A 14,601-nucleotide genomic window follows, 5' to 3' on the forward strand; every position below is an offset into this window, starting at 1 on the left:
CCTGAGCTGAGATGAACTTGAGAGACGGGACGCTCTGACCGCAGCTCCCAGCTCAACGGCAGCCCTGGGGCCCCCAGACAACCTGGAGGGGAGCCTGGCCACCCCAGGGCCCCCGCAGCACCCTTCAGGCAGGTGCGGGCGCGCTGGCAGTGACGCTCTGGGCAGAGCTGCGAGGCTGGGCTGGGCGGGGACAGGCGTCTAGATGGCCTTTACCGGCTAAGCAGAGCTGCGCTCTGGGCGCAGCGGGGGAGGCTGGGGGAGAAGCCGCACAGCGCCTGCCTCCTGCCCGCCTCCCTTCCCTCCCAGAAGCCAGTGGGCTCCCCCAAGGTCCCTCCCCCAGGCCGCCAGGCCAAGGACGAGTCTCTCTCGGAGGTACCCCGTGGACACCCCCCTGCAGACCCTCAGCAGGGGAGTGGGCAGTTGGCGGAGCCTGGAGATGTTACTCCCCAGACTCTCAGGAAGCTTCCGAGCCCTGAGCCTCCTCCTCCCTGAGAAGATGCCTGAGGCCCTGCCCCAGCCCCCCAGCCCCCCCCACCCCGGGGCTCTGAGATGAGGTGTCAGCACCTCCCAGTGACAACGCACAGGCTGCAGGACCCAGCCCAGAGCACTGAGGGGACTGAAGTACCCGATGGGGACCTCAGGAGGCGGCTCCCACGTCCTCCCTTCGCAGGTGCTGGCCCACCTGCCTCAGTCTGCATGGAGACCCCACCCCGCACAGACCCGCTCACGCTTATGGGGGGCTCCGGCGGTGGCTCTGCTGCTCACTGCTGACCTCACAGGCAACCACCCCAGCTCTGCCCAAGCCCGTGGAAGCCAGAGGCCCAGGGCGCACCACGCAGGGCCTTGCAGGAGGTACGAGCCAGCCTGTTCCAGCTCGTGCTGACGGGCGCAGGGAGCGCCCCGGCCAGCGCCCTGCTGCTGGGCACGGCTGCCGCGCACGCAGAGAAGCCCAGCTGCCACCGCAGCCTGGGGGCTGGAGGACGGTGCGGGGGAGCTCACAGGGCCCAGGCAGCAGCCAGGGCACGGCAGAGGCCAGTGGGCACAGGGCCACCCGTGAGGGCAGACTGAGGAACAGACACAGGAGATGAGTGGCACTGGCACGGGGGTGCCAGGCTCTCTGGGTCTCCCCAGCCACCAAGGGGCTCAGAAGTAAAGGAGTTCAAAAGGGACTAGTGGCAGCCTTCCCTACCCAGTGTCAGGAACTGTCCCCTGCACTGTTCAGTGACACCCGCAGCTCCCACTGCAGCCTGGGTGGGGACGGAGAAGCCAGTCCCCCGGGACAGCTCAAAGCCAGCGCTGGCTGCAGGCAGAGCTGCCATCTAGACCCACGGATCCCTCCACACGGGCCTCGCGTTCCTCCTGCAGCGGCTCCTGTTCCAGTATCCGTCCCCGAGATGTCTGTCTTCACTGCCAGGCTTGGGCGGTGCCTTCGCGCTGGGTCTCTCCTCCTGGCACCCCAGAGTCCAGCAGTGTTCTGCGTCCCCCAGCCCAGGGCTCTGCCCGCCCAGCCCGGCCAGCCCCACCCACTGTCCAGGCCCCTGGCCCCTCCGGAGGCCACCTGTATCGTCCCCGTCTCAGTCTCAACAGCCCCACCCAGCCCCGCCCCCACAGCCGCACAGCACACGGACCAGCCTCGAGCTACTGGAACAAGGTGAATGTGTAAACTGCTCGGTGTTCGTGTTTATTTATAAAGTTACATCCCCGAGGTCCAAATAAGATTTGTTGCCGTGTACGCCCGCCGGGTGTAAGGCCTCCGTCCAGAGCCAACGACAGAGATGCGGGAGGAATTCCGGGACGCTCTCAAGTGTCCAGGCCCTGGAATCTGCCATCTTGGCGGTGGGACACAGAGGCCACCGAGTTCTTCCTGCCCCTTCTGCACCTGCTTGGCTGCAGGGCTGCGTCTCCCGGGGACATGGTGCCGCGCACGGACCCAGGCACACGGCCACCCCCCAGAGCCGAGGCTCAGAGGTGGCGCCATGTGTGGACGCCCCGGCTGCTGAACTGGCACACGGTGCCGCCCGTTAGGCTTTCATCACTGCCATCACGGAGACCTGCGAGAGGACAGGCAGGGTCTGGGCAGGGACTGCACTGGCTGCCTTCCCCTCACACCTGCCCAGGTGCCCCGAGGGCACCTCATGTCCCAAGCACAGGCCACCAGGAGACCTGAGGCCGCCAGGCAGCCCCAGGCAGCTGAGAGGCAGCATACCCACCTCCTGGAGGAACTGGCCCAGCATCTCCTGGCTGTGAACGGATGGCCTGTGGGGAGAGCGCCAGGTCAGCCCTCCCAGACCCCACCCCGCACTCGCCAGGGCCCAGAGCGGCAAGGAAGGGGTGCAAGGCGTGCCCGTCTGCCTCAGTCCCTGCCAGGGTGGGGAGGAACCCGGGTGTGAAGGGAGGGCAGGACAGAACAGGGAGGAGGACGGGCAAGTGCTAAGATGCCAGGGCCCCAGCCTCCCGTGGCTGCCCCCTGGGCCCCAGGCCCCACCTGTCTATTCTGATTGCTATGGTCACGGTGAAAGCCCCCTCTGTGTCCGGCAGGTAGGTGGAGGGCACGATCCTGTAGGTCCCCGCTGACAGCAGGCACAGCCGGCTCACCTCCTGGGCATAGCGATGCGGCACGCAGCTCAGCAGCGGCTCCTGCAGCAGCAGTGGGGGCGCGCCCGGGCTCTCGCCACCCGCAGGAACCTGGCGGGCACAGGCTCACACTGGGGGGCCTGCCGTGGGGCGGGGCGCGCACAGCCCAGAGGCTGCTCCCCTTCCTCACTGCCCCAGTGGAGGGCGCATGGCCCAGGGTCCTATGGGTACCAGCTGCCGGCTACTTGGATGCCCCCAGCCCTTCTCCGAGGAGGAGGGACTCACCTCCTCACCAAGGCCCAGTCACTGTTGCTGAAGGCGCCATTGATGGGCCCAGGCCTGGCAGCGTCAGATCACCAGGGGGCTTTATTTAAAAAACCCACCACTGCCTGGCCCCGGGCACTGGTAGCCTGGAGCAAGGAGTAGGACTCCAGGGGTCTCCCGTCAGCTCTGGGAACGGAGGGCCAGGGCACCTTCTCGCTCAGGGGAACCTGCTCCTCCTGTACTGTGGCACACATTCAGTGCCCAGCAGCAGCTGCAGGACGCCCTCCGGCCCACGTGCTCCTCTGGGCACCTGCCCATTCACCCAAGCCCCTGGGTTGGGCCCCAGAGCGCACCTGGCCCTCGTGGGATGCGGAACCCGGCCTGTCACTGTGGAGTCCGGGCCCGCAAGCCCTGGCTTCAGCATGTCACCCCTCCCTCTTCCTCTAATTACAAATCTGCTGAGGGTCTTTGTCTGGTCACCAGGGACAGGCAGGGCAGAGCAGACTGGGGAAGGTGCCTTGGTGCCGGCTCGGATGTGCCGACCCTCCCCACCTGCACGAGCTCCTCTCCCCGGCAGGTAACAACACCGGGCAAAGGGGCTGGCTCCCTGGCCATCAAGGTTCCTGTCATGAGGTTGTCCTCCCCTTCCTGCCCTCCCGCCCTCCCTCTGCAGGCGACCACGGCATGGAGTGACGGTGTCCTTCATGCCTGCTGTCTGGGATCTGAGACCCTCCGTGTGTGGCTGAGCCCACCTGCAGACTCCTGCAGCCGCAGGTGCCAGCTTCAGACCCACCCTGGGTAGCCAAGTGCTCGCTCCACAGCTCCTTGCCCACCTGGTTTGTCGCCTGACCTGAAAGCCCCCCCTGCCTGTTGGATTCAGCAGCCCACCCAGCAGACTACCAGGCAGTCCACCTGCCCGCCATGCCCTCTTCTGGCCACCTGAAGTGCCCTCCTCACCAGGAACCGGCCACTGCTTCTTCCGGCTCCTGGCAGGCAGCCCCCGGCCCGCGGGGTCCTCCCCTCCACGCCCAGCACCCAGACACAGGCACGGGGAAGCGGGTGCTGCGCCCGGGTGGTTCCAGGGGGTGTGACCATTCCACGGGGCAGGGCCCAGGCGGGACCTCCCTGCAGTCGCTTCCTGGGCCACAGCCACAAAAGCAGCCGGCAGAGCCCTGGGTCCTGGGAGAAGGGACCTTGTGACAGTCATCCTGAGCCAGGGCGGGTGGACACAGGGCTGCCTGGGCCGACCGCGGTGAATACAGACTTTCAATCCTAGAGATGGGTCTGTGTGACCAGCCAGCCTGGCTGAGGCGCCCGAATGACTGAGCCAGGACAACATGGACCAAGATGCAAATGCTCTGGGGCTCCCCCCATGCCTCCCTGGGGGAGGAGCTTGCCTGGAAGATGTGGAAGCCGATGGGGTGGAACTCGCTGCCCCTGGGCTGGCAGTGCTGACGCAGAGTGACGCGGACGCAGCGTGGGCCAGGGCCCTCGGGGACGGAGAAGGGGAGGCAGGGATTGGTGGGGTAGGAGGCAAAGTTCCTGCTGCCCCCCGCCGTCTGGCCAGCCCGCCAGGAGCCCCGCAGCTGCACGGTCCCCCACTCCCCGGTGGGCAGGGCTGCCCCGGGGGTGGCGCTCCTGGACACAGCCCTGACGGTGCTGACAGGAGAGACAAGGCAGCGTGTCCCAGGCAGCCTGTGCCAAGCACGAACACCCACCAACCCAGGGGGACACCGCCCGAACCCTGCCTGGGAGGGGTCCTTGCTCCCCCAGGGCTGCAGTCTCGGAGAGCAAACAGCCACACTGCTCGCTCACCTGAGGGACACCCTCCCGGTGGAGAAGACGCGGAGCAGGAACTGCCCCGGCATGTCCTTCAGGAAGGTGCTGGGGACGGCCAGGTAGTAGCCTGGTGAGAGCTCACAGTGCAGGTGCACCTCCCGGTCATACGCGTGGCACACGGTGCCAGCCACGGGGGGTGAGGACAGGACCCTGGGCAGGCTGACCCGCCGCTTCTCCACCTGCGGCAGCACGGGCAGAGGCTCAGCGCCGTGGAGAGGCTGGCCCGGGGCGCTCCCTCTCCTCCCTGCCCAGAGCACGGGGACTTCTCAAGGTGACAGAGGAGCGCACCCAGGCCTGTCCATCCCTCCCGGCCCTCAGGGCCAGCCAGAAACGCCCGTGGATCAGGGCTTTGCTCAGCCCTGTGGGCAGCGTCTGCCAGATACGAGCCTACGAGTCCTCTTGTGCGGGAAGGAAACAGGGCTGTGCCCACAAAATACTGTGGCCACTGCGGCCTGGTACTGCCGGACATAAGGCTTTCCAGCAACTTCTGCAAGAGGGAAGGAACATAATCTGGCCACACCCACAAAGGGACAGGGAACAATGTGGTATGAGGTGTCACACTCTGTCAAGACACACAAGATTAAAAACCAGTCACTTGGCCGGGTGTGGTGGCTCACATCTGTAATCCCAGCACCCTAGGAGGCCGAGGCAGGAGGATCACTTGAGCTCAGGAGTTTGAGACCAGCCCGAGAAAGAGCAAGACCCTGTCTCTATTCTTTTTTAAAAAAGAAAAAAATAAAATAAAAAGAAAGAAACACTAGTCACTGAGTGAGCAAACAGGCAGCACCCTGACCCAGACGGCAGGCACCTCTGCCAGTCCCTCCAGGAAGTAGCGACTTAGGAGCCTGGGGCTGAGTGTGGACAGACGCAGCCAGTCAGGATCGCATGTCCCAAGGGAAGAGACTGAGGGTGGGGAGGTCACACAGCAAGTGGCAGAGCTGGGCTTCGGCCCTGGCAGCTCCTCAGGGGGTTCCACCCTCCCTGCTTCAGAAGGGGGCAGCTGGCCTGAGCCTGCAGGGCCCAGGGCCTCTGTTCTCCTTTGGCCAGCGAGCCCGGGTGTGGGGAGGGAGCCCGGCCTTGCAGACTCGGGTCAGAGCCACAGCTGTGGGGGTGTCAGCAGGCGTCTGAACCCCTGCAGCAGTGGGAGGCGTGTGCAGTCACCCATGTCCCAGTGTGGCAACTCCCGGGACCCAGACCTCCACGGCCTCTGTGCCCCCAAATGCACGGAGAGGGGAACAAGGCGGGGCTGACTTGCCTTCCAGATGTGCAGGCCCACGGCCTGGTAGTCCTTGCCCGGGAAGCTCGCTGGGCTCCATGAGGTTCGGTCGTCACCCACCAGCACCCGGGCCTGGCCTGCCCGGTCTGCCATGCGCATCCTGGGTCTTTGCTGGACGGCAATATACACCTCGCTCGGCTCTGAGACCCGCAGCCAGAATTTGGGGTTGCTGGGAAAGCCACTGTTGTTCCGGCAGCCTCCTGCCGACTGTCCCTTGACCCAGGCCCCGGGCAGTGCCCGCGTGTGGCAGAGCACCTTTCCTAGTGAGAACACGCCGGCGTCAGCTCTGGGAAATGGCGCCGTGCCGGCTCCCCGCTATACTGCCGAGCTGAGGCAGGGACCCAGAGAAAGCCAGCACCCTCCGACAGTGCCCTCTTCCCTCTCCTTGGGGGACGGGGACGGGGAGGGGACGGACAACCTCTCCATGCCGAAGAGAAGCAAGACGGGCCTGGGCGGAGTGCTGCCTGCCCAGCCCTCTCCTCCAGGAGGGGACACGCTCCCAACAGCGCCCACCCTCGCACCTGTGTGGAGACTCTGCAGGTGGCCGGCCTCTGTGACTGGGTAGCCAATAGTGACCTCGTCAAACTCCCTGAGGAACTCTTCCTCCTCCACCCAGAACTCCCCTTCCTGGAGCTGGGACAGGAGCTCAGACTCTTCTGCTGGATCCACCCGGCTCCACCCTTCACCCCTGGAAGAAAACGTGTTTCAGCAGGGGACTCTCCCTGCGAGCTGCGGGTCCCCTGACAGGCAGGGCAGGGTGGGCCGGAGCCCACGCTCAGGGGTGCTCTGCAGCACCAGGCCCTCCGGGCAGTGGCCACCCGTCAGAGTCTCTCTCCCTGCCCAGAGGAGCTTCCTGCCAGGGCCACCACTCGAGCCCAGAATGACATTTACCCGTGGCCTTGGACGGAGCCCCAGGCCTCACGAGAGCTGTCTGGGGCCCAGACAGGGTGCAGTGCCCGCAAGCAGGCACTGAGTGGGCCTTGCCAGAGACAACCAAGCACTGTCCTGCCAGCTGGACGTGACCAGGGTGTGGGCCAGATGGGTCCTGGGGCCCAGGTACCTACGGCCGTGGCAGCCCTCCTCCTGACGACAGCGAGACCTCGCCCCCAGCACTCACCCCTCTCTCCAGAGCCCCTGCCAGCACCGCCGGCCCCAGGGGTTCTGAATCCGCAGCAGGAGGATGCCCTGGCCATCCTGAGCCCGGAGCTCCCGTAGATCCGAGACAAGGAAGGCATGAAACTCCCCCAGCTCCCTGGCACCTACGTGAGGAGCAGCTCAGTCACGACAGGAAGGGCAGCAGGAGGTCCCTAAACTGACAAGGACGCAGGGTCTCTGTCTCTCTCCCTGGGAGATGCTCCAGCCCACCCAGCGGCGGCTGCGAGGAGGTCCCAGGTCCCCAGGGACCACAGGGGCTCCCTTCCCAACAACTGCAGCCCCGTGAGCGGGGGACGCCCTGGAGAGCACCGAGCACGCTGAACCCGGCCCGGCTGCCACCCTCGTCCGGCGCTGGACAAGTCACCCCTTCTCCAGGCCTCACGCTGCCTGTGCCCATCAGCGCAGGGCCTGCCCTCAGACCCGCCACGACCGCTACTGCTGACACAACTGCAGCCGCCAAGGACCCGAGGGATCTCCACAGGCAAGGCTCCCGGAGGCAGGGCACGCTGAGACAGCGTCCGACCAGAAACCACGGCAGGACTGGGGCCCAGCGAGGAGGCCAGAGACCTCCAGACACACGGATGCAGAAATGGAAGAGCCGGACAGAGGAGTGCCGCGTCCCGAGAGGCACGGGGGTCCAGAAAGAAGAGAAGGAACTCCTGGAAGGGCTGCAATGCTTTGCTTAGAACAGCGCTGCAGCCGCCATTCCGGGTGTTCTGCCGGGTCCCCAGCCCCTGGCCACCTCAGCAGGCTCCCGCGCCAGCAGCTGCCTCTCTACCCGGGGCTTTCTCCAGAGCCTGAAGTGCCAGGAGTTAGTCCAGCTCCCCACCCCGCCCCCGGGAGCTCCCAGGCCAGCGCCCAGGCTCCTGGGGGGAGCACAAGCCCTCCAGCCTGCCCGTGCCCCACCGTGCTCTGGAGTCCTGTCTCGGGGTCTGCCTGTGGGGACCCAGACCAGGGCCCCCGCCAGCCCTCACGCGCATGCTGGGCGTGTGACTGTCAACAGCTTTCAGTCTGATGGCCACGTTTTTTGACCAAAATTACAAAAATAATCCTAAATATGAAAAATATATAAAGATGTTCATGCCAATATTATTCATAGTTACATAAGATCAGAAACACCTTAAATATCCAGCATCAGGGAAGGGATGAAGAAAGCTACGGCAGTCCGCTAATGAAATACGGCGTTGCCGCAGCCTACGTAACGGCACGGGAAATTCCGTCTGTGACACAGACAGAACGTAAAAGGTGTATGTTTATGAAAAAACTGAGCATGTGCACCAAAGAATCGCACATGCTTATATTTGAGTGGTTTTCTTTTTTATAAACAAACTTTCTTTAATGAACACACATGACACTAAAATAAAGAATGAGCTTTCATTTGCCAGGTCACCAGCTGGACCAGGGACGACACACATGCCCAGCTTCCACTCAGTGCTGCCTGCTTCTTACAACACCTCCGCGTGACAGTGATCAGAACACGAGTTCCTGCTCATGCAGCGGAAAGGACTGGTCAAGGGAAAAAGGGTCCCCTCCCTCTGGAGCAGGGGGACAGTAAGGAAAGACCACAAACCCAGGACACCACCCTTGAGGACCAATTTTCTTCCTTCCACTCAGTCCTGACCGAGCTACGTAAACAGTTATATAAAAAGCTACCACGTGTCGCCCAGCCTCGTGCCTCACCTGCCCTGGGGCTGAGCACCGAGCAGCTGATCAGACACTGGTCCTTCAGGCGCAGCAGCTGCTGGCAGGACCTGGGCTCCCGGCCCCCAGGCCTGTCCTGCTGGCCGCCACTTCCTGCCAAGTCCTTCAGGTTCCACCTTTCTGCCAGGCCACCAGTTAGGTCCACCAGGGCATCCGCCACCTGCCCTGCCCACAGGTGTTCGTAGGACCCATGGACCCTGAGGGAACACGGCCACAACAGGAGTGAGCTCCAGCGTCGGGCATGGCCACCGCCTCTCCCCGACCCCTGTGGTCTCCAGCACGTCCCGGGGCCTGTGATCCACAGCCTCGATCACGGCACCGACTACCCTGGCCGGCCTTCCTCAGTTCCTCCGGGCACACCTGCTCCAGCCCAGCCTCCTTTAGCAAGGTGACAAGTGCCTCCTCAGAGGGAAGGCTATTCAACTAAGACTGTGGTGAGGGCCACAGTCCCTGAGTCGGGACCACGATATACAGGCACTGGGAGGCCTGGGCGGCCTCGCTTCTCGCCAGTGACCAGGCAGGGAGGCTGCCTGTCCCAGGGGTTCAAATGCAAATACAGGGAAGCGTGGCTCTTGCTGGGTCTGAGAGAAAAAAGAGGACAAGGCACATTCTCTCCGTGGAGGCGACGGTTCCTGCTGGCCCAGGAGCAGAATCTCTGTGTCTGGGCCAGTCAGCCCCTCCCACGGGACAGGCCCCTCCCACAGGACAGGCCCTGCCCCCAAACCGAACAGGCCCCGCAGCCCACAGTGAGCAGGGACGAGCCTCCGGGCGTCCCAAGGAGGTGGCAGCTGCCCGCCCGCCCTGCCCCTCTGGCCCCAGCACACGCACTTGGCGTAGACCTTTTCCAGCAAGGGAAGCCAGAACACGTCCTCCCTCTGGCAGCGGGAGAAGCACAGTCTCCCTGCAAGGCACGGCAGGCGGTCATCCGTGGTCACCTCCACCCAGTGTCCGAACTGCCAAACGCGACAGGTGAAGGAGCCCCGGTACGTCTGGTCGGACCAGCTGGGCTGTCCTGGAGGAATGACCTGCCACCACAGGGAGAGACAAAGGAGACCATGAGACAAGTACCGCCTGGCGCTCCTCAGGGTCCTAACCACAGCGTGACCACAGCGGGACCCCTCCACGGGCCCCCGCTGTTTGCAAAGGACCCTACTCCACACCTAGATGTCAGCGCTCACAGGAAGCTCAGTCACTGGATGCAAAATTAGCAGACCTTTCATTTAAATATTTGAGGGCCACCCTGAGGGATCCAAGTATCCCCAAATATGTTCTACTGTCCTAAATAAGCATTTGACCTGAATCCAAAACAAATGTGACTTCTGCAGGTACAAGTGCCCCAATTCTTGACAAGAGCTGGCTGCAAACAGCATGTCACCACAGGAGTGGCAGCCCCTCCTGCTGCTGGAGTCTGGTGCCCCACACCCAACAGCCCCCCGCACCCACTGCTGGGCTCCTTCGGGGTCAGCATTCAGACCCAGCTTAGGAGAGTGCGGCTTTGCACCAGGAGGACTGCGTCCTGGCTGTGCCACTTACTGGACAGACACACAATGACAATGGCTTTAGCACCCTCATTTGTAAAAAAGCGTCAAAGCTGGTGAGGCTGGAGACTGAGAGCCAGTGACTGTGACACGCTTGGCATGGGGCCTGGGCCATGGGCAAACTCTGCAGGTCACCACTGTCCACGCTGCTGCACTGATCAACGGTGACACTGCTGGGGAAGGGACGTCTGAGAAGGCATCAGGAACGGTTTAATAACCTTTTTCCAATTTATATTCAAAACCTATCAAAATAATCAACTAAGGAAACACATTCCAAACCAGAGACAGAGACTCCCTCTGCTGGCCCTGTCTTCTCCGGGCTGGCACCTTTGTCTCTTTATTCCAATGTGTGGCTCTGACTAGAGGGAGAACACAGAGCTCAGGAGACGGGCAAGGGCCTCCCCGACGGACCCCTCTGACGGGGCCGAGGCATCCTTCCTGCAGGAGAGGGGGTCCGGAGGCTCTGCCCAGAGCCCGGCTACTTTCCCCTAACTGGCCTGGGCAGCCGCAGCAGAGGCCCCGGCAGGGAAGAGACAAGGCTCTGCTTGTCCGGCGCTCCCTGCGCGCAGGCGGGGGGAGAGGGCAGAGGAGAAACCTGCGCCACCGCCCACCTGGTCCAGGAGGTGCCTGCCCTTCTGCAGGGCGGCGCAGGCACACAGGAACCAGCAGTCCCCCAGCAGCCCCTGCTTCGCCTGCCCTTCCCAGGGCTTGTCTGGAAACAGCCGGGGTGCGGCACAGATTTCCTGAAATAAAGAAAATTGTCCAGAGTTAGATTGTGCCTGAAGGCTGATCTTTCAAACTAAAACCTAAGGATCTAGGTGACACACTGGAGAGGCGCTTCGGACCATCTCTGTGGCCCCAAAGGGGACAAGCGGCAGCTGGCTTCTGGCAGCCACTGTCCTTTAGCGCCTCCTGGCTGCAGACCCCCATCCAGCTCAGCGTCTGGGGTGCCCATCTCTGTCTACCTTCCTTATTAGCAAAACCCGCAACTCCAGACAAATCCTACCATGCTCCTTCTCACAACAGCTAAATGTTGATTTAGGAAACAATTTCACTTTGAATTCAGATGGCAAATCTCAAATAGGTTCTCCATTCTGCTGGACACCCTGCTGCTACTGTTTCTCTAGAAGGCTCAATTTCCCACGTCCCCACACTATCTCATACCTTCCCCTTCTTCTGTCTCCTCCAAACACCCCGGCTCCCCTTGTCCACACCCCCGAGCTGCCTGCCTGGCTTCTGCGTCACCAGAAGCCACTGGCCCTGGGCCCCTCCTACCGCCCAGAGCCTGCTCTCCTTCCACGACTCCGCCCCTCCCACCTCCAGAGGATCCCACGAGCATAAAGGCAGGAGAGAAGAGTTATCCCTCCACACCACGCTCCCTCCTAGGCTCCCTTTCATTAACAACCTTCTTGAAAGAGCTGCTGCCCCTGCCTCCTCCCGCCCGTTCACTCTCAACATGGGTCCCTCCAGCTTCTGAGCCAATCATACCCCCAAAACGGCCTCTGTCAACGTCACCTCCACGTTGTCCAGTCCCATGGGCATCTCTCTGCCCTTGTCCTTCTCAACTACTCAGCAGCATTCAGAACAGCTAACTGTCCCCTGCCCCGCAAAGTGGTCCCTTCTTGGCTTCCATGATGCCACATGCTCCTGGCTGTCCTCTCACCTCACTGCCTGTTGCTTCTCAAGGCTACCTGTCAGGACCCCTGCCTGAACTCAAGAAAAGTTAGGGTTCCTCAAGGCTCAGTCCTGAGTCTCCCTTCTTTTCTACTGGTACTTCCTCCGGCACACCCTCCCAGGCCTTGGACTGTAAACCACCTACGACGCTCCAACCCCAGATGAATGTCTCTAGCCCAGATCTTGCTGAGCTCCCAACTCCCACACCCACTGCCTTCCTGACTGCTCCACCTCTACGTGTGGGAGCAAAGCCCAACTCCAGACCACCCCCAGCCTCTGCCTAGGCCGCCATGCACCCAGCTGCCCAGGCTAGCCATCCAGAAGTCATGCCCGACTCCTCCGTTATTCTCACCCTCTCTCCTTCAATCCATCCCTGACGCCTGCCAATCCCCCTCCAAAGTCCTTCTCCACTCCATCTCTCCAAATCCACATCCTAAAGCTTGTCACACTACCCTGGGGCCCCTGCATCTTTCTCCAGGACCACTGCAATGGCCACTGGCACTCTTGCCCCGACACTCCATGTCCCACCCAGCAGCAAGAGTGAGCTTGAAACACAGATCCAAGGCTGGGCACGGTAGCTCGGGCCTGTAATCCCAGCACTTTGGGAGGCTGAGGTGGAGGATTGCTTGAGGCCAGGAATTCAAGACCAGCCTGGGCAAAAGCAAGACCCATTTCTACAAAAGAATTTTTTAAAAAATTAGCTGGACATGGTGGTGAGCGTCTGTAGTCCCAGTTACACAGAAGGCTAAGCCTGGAGGATCGCTTAAGCTGTAATCCTGCCACTGCACTACAGCCTGGGTGACACAGTGAGACCCTGTCTCTTTAGTAAATAAATAAACAAAAACAAAATAAATTAAAAAATTCAATAGAATCGCTTCTCTACTAAAACCCTATACTAACTTCTAATTGCACCAAAACCCATTTTCAATCACATAAAACTCAAATTCCAATGCCGTGGCCCAAAGGCTCTGCAGGCTCTGACCTTTGCCTCCTCCCGGGCTCCCTCTGGGTTGCCCAAGGAAACCAAGCCGCCTGTCAAAGCCGCCTCAGATGCCAGAACCCGTCAGGAAGTTCCGCTCTGCTCAAAGGCTGGTGGCCACGCAGGTGTGTCCACAGACTGCACCCACTTAGGGCGAGGGTGTTCCTGGGCAGTGTCACTCAACAGATAAACCATTTCTAAAAAAAGCAACGCAGCACTAGGCGAGGGCATCTCTTTGCGTTGCCATTTTAAAATGTTTACACCTGGAAATACAGGTGCACAGACTCCCAGGCTGAAATTCCACCACGCTTTGCTTTGCTTTGACAGCTCAGCCTGGCCATCCCAGGGGAGCACGAGACGCCCGCACCGCCAGCGACAGCAGACGCAGCGCGCAGAGCGGCAGGGCAGGACGGCCGCGGCCGGGACCGCGCGCTGACCCGGAGCCAGGTGTGGCCAGCGCGCTCCAGAGCAGGAGGGGGGCGGCGCGGTCCGTGTCTCTGCCCAGACGCCGCACTCGCTCCGCCCGGAGCTCCCGCAGGCGGGCGCCACGGAGGGTCGGCCCGGAGTCCCGCTCGCACCGGACGGGCTGGAGAAGGAGCTCCGAGGGGCGGCGGGCGCCACCCAGGGCCCGCGATCGACGCGCCCCGGCCGCCCGCCCGGCCCCGCCGCCTGGCGAGGAGCAGCGTCGGAAGAAGCCAGAGACGGCGCCGCCGCCGCCGCCCGCCCGCGCCCCGCGCCCCACCTGGGGCCGCCGCCACGTGATGTCCTCCCGGAACTGGGCCAGCGGCGTGGACAGGTTGAAGAAGAGCGAGGAGTCCGAGGCGGGGAAGGCGGCGTCCCGGAAGAGCTCCCTGGCCGGCGCCGGCGTCTCGCCCCGGCCCGCCCGCATCTTCGGCGCCCCGGGCGCCCATCTGCAGCCGGCGGACGCAGGGTGGCGGCCCCGGAGGCAGGGCGAGCGCGCCCGTTCCTCGCCCGACCTGGCCGTCCAACCCGCCGGCACCTTCGGGTACTGATCCTGCCAGGGCGCCAGCTCGCTCCGTCGCCCAGGTAACCAAGCTGCAGCCAACCGGGAGCGCCGTGCTGGATCACATGACACAGCGGCCCAATCGCACTCGAGCGCCGGGAGGAGCAAGCCGCGCTTTCGAGGCCCACGGGGGCGGGGGTCCCTGGGCTCGGCTCTAGCGCGGCGGCGCCGTGGCCTCTGCTGTATTTCTGCATCCGGAGCCGGCGGGACCGGGAACTGTCCCGGCCACGGCTCCTACCCGGAGGGCCGGCAGGCATTTTGCGCTCGAGATGGTTCGGCTCGGGCAGGGGCGTAGGGGCCGCTTGCACTTGCGGGTTCTTGGAGCTACCGGGATGTGGGAGGCCTCCTCGGCCGCGGTCGCGCCGCGGACTACAGGTCCCAGCATGCCGCGCTGCCCCCAGAATGCGTCTCTGCTTCCCAGAATGCGCCTCTTCTTCCGGCCCCTGTCTGCCCCTCCGCTGCGGAGCTCGTGGCCGCAGGTTGTGGGGAGAAACTAATGGGAGATTCGCTGGGGAAGGCGAGTTGCGAGCCGTCAAGGACAGATGCAGTGCCCGCCGCTCTCCTGGTTGTGTTTGGG

The 14,601-nt window shown here is 63.1% G+C and overlaps 1 protein-coding gene across 3 annotated transcripts; it reads right to left on the bottom strand.

The window, feature by feature from the left end:
• Positions 1-1,658: 1,658 nt before the first annotated feature.
• CAPN10 (calpain 10) lies at positions 1,659-14,025 on the bottom strand. Of its 3 annotated transcripts, XM_045559929.1 has the most exons (12): positions 13,743-14,019; positions 10,959-11,090; positions 9,638-9,834; positions 8,789-9,006; positions 7,071-7,212; positions 6,475-6,641; positions 5,933-6,213; positions 4,654-4,856; positions 4,236-4,497; positions 2,486-2,685; positions 2,211-2,256; positions 1,659-2,051 (listed from the first exon to the last, which is right to left on the bottom strand). In XM_045559929.1, the coding sequence occupies exons 1-12, from the start codon at positions 13,887-13,889 to the stop codon at positions 2,022-2,024; spliced, it is 2,025 nt and encodes a 674-aa protein (XP_045415885.1). In that variant the 5' UTR covers positions 13,890-14,019; the 3' UTR covers positions 1,659-2,021. The 3 variants fall into 3 exon arrangements, with proteins under 3 accessions (XP_045415885.1, XP_045415887.1, XP_045415884.1); XM_045559931.1 differs by lacking the exons at positions 4,236-4,497; positions 4,654-4,856; XM_045559928.1 differs by lacking the exons at positions 1,659-2,051; positions 2,211-2,256 and having other exon boundaries at positions 2,593-4,497; positions 13,743-14,025.
• Between the last annotated feature and the right edge of the window lie 576 nt (positions 14,026-14,601).

Source organism: Lemur catta, chromosome 8 (genome assembly GCF_020740605.2).
Source record: "Lemur catta isolate mLemCat1 chromosome 8, mLemCat1.pri, whole genome shotgun sequence".
NCBI lineage: Eukaryota > Metazoa > Chordata > Mammalia > Primates > Lemuridae > Lemur > Lemur catta.

Coding starts and splice junctions, on each gene's coding strand:
- CAPN10 (XM_045559928.1), bottom strand. CDS start 13,889: ATGCGGGCGGGCCGGGGCGAGACGCCGGCGCCGGCCAGGGAGCTCTTC. Junction 11,091..13,742: donor TCACGTGGCGGCGGCCCCAG/GTGGGGCGCGGG, acceptor TCTTTATTTCAG/GAAATCTGTGCCGCACCCCG. Junction 4,498..4,653: donor ACCGGGAGGGTGTCCCTCAG/GTGAGCGAGCAG, acceptor CTCTCCTGTCAG/CACCGTCAGGGCTGTGTCCA.